General features: G+C 69.6%; 1 protein-coding gene across 1 annotated transcript in view; it reads left to right on the top strand.

Annotated features, from left to right (window-relative positions):
* EMIHUDRAFT_310322 (hypothetical protein) overlaps window positions 1-1,282 on the top strand; it is a gene marked incomplete at both ends in the record, with an annotated part of 2,428 nt that overhangs the window by 674 nt on the left and 472 nt on the right. The window contains 3 exons of the mRNA XM_005776329.1: window positions 301-379; window positions 513-629; window positions 843-867. Of these exons, the coding sequence (XP_005776386.1) occupies window positions 301-379; window positions 513-629; window positions 843-867 (221 nt within the window). The remainder of the gene's footprint in view (window positions 1-300; window positions 380-512; window positions 630-842; window positions 868-1,282) is intronic.

Genomic DNA, 1,282 nt, shown 5'->3' with positions numbered 1-1,282 from the left:
AGATCTGCTGCGTGTGGTGGACGACGAAGGAGGAGGCGCTCGCCGACGCCGCCCCGTACACCGTCCGGTCCGTGTTGGTGCCCGCCGCCTCTTTGGCGAACACGTGGAGGAACTGCTTGGTGGGCGGCGCAATGCCTCCCAAAGTTTCCACGAGCACCAGCCGCGTTACGGGTCCCGGGGGGTCGGATGGGTTGCGAGAGGGCCCCGGCTATTTTTTGTTTGAATCCCGGAGGCCGTTAGAACATGAATTGACGGTCCACGTGCCCGTCCACAGCCACGGACAACATGCTAGCCCAGCAGGCCGCTCCCACCGCCGCCCGCGGCGGAGGCAAGGCGGCAAAGGGTGGCAAGGGTGGCGGCAAGGGCGGTGGCAAGGGTGGTGGCCGTGTGGCGCACCAGACCCGCTTTGCGCCGCCGCACTCAACGCCCGATACTCGGTTAGAGCCGGCGGAGCGACGGCGGCAAAGGTGGCTGCGGCCGCCGGCGACCTCACACGGTGTCGAGCGCCGTAGAGACGGCCCCGAGAGCCGCCACCAGGTGTGCCACGACCGCCGCCGCGAGGCTCGTGGCGATGGATGCGCCAGACCCGCTTTGCGCCGCCGCCAACGCCCGATACTCGATCAGAGCCGGTGGAGCGACGGCGGCAGAGTTGCGGCCGCCGGCGACCTTCCCCTCGACCACGCCGCCGACCCGTCCACAAGCACGCGTGGACTGCCATCGAGAAGAAGGAGAAGGAGGGCGGCGGATCCGGAGCCCGCGGGCGCGGCGTGGGCGGGCGCGGGCGCGGGCGGACGCGCGGGACCCCGCCAGCGGAGGCGGCAATGCCTCTGGCGGCTCTGCAGGCGGCGCGCGGCGCGCCCCTCGCCGGTCTCCCGCACGCTCCTGAGGGCCGAGAGGGCCGAGAGGCGGGGTCGGTGACCCGGGGGCATGGGCGGTGCGGCCCGCGCCGCGCGCGGGCGCGTAGCAGCCCGTGAGTGCCGAGATCGGGTCTGTGCTTCGACGTAGCATGGGCCCCCGGAGGCCCATCTACAGCAGCGGCGAAGTGAGCGTGTTTGTGGTGTTGGTGTGACGTCTGAGCTTGGATCTGTGACTAAAGCCGCTTACCACTGATGGATCCCCACCCGAATAACACACAGTGAGCGCCCCAGCACTTCACTACGCCCTCCGCGCGAAATCGCTAGTGGTGCTTTGTGGCAGCACATTGTGCTTTGTGGCAGCACGGGTGCGGTGCCCGAGACCGATTGCCCCACGAGCCCCTCCCAACGTCGTCGACTTAATGAGA

This window comes from Emiliania huxleyi (genome assembly GCF_000372725.1).
Source record: "Emiliania huxleyi CCMP1516 unplaced genomic scaffold EMIHUscaffold_28, whole genome shotgun sequence".
NCBI classification, from domain to species: Eukaryota; Haptophyta; order Isochrysidales; family Noelaerhabdaceae; genus Emiliania; species Emiliania huxleyi.
This window is presented reverse-complemented; position numbering and strand designations above follow the sequence as displayed.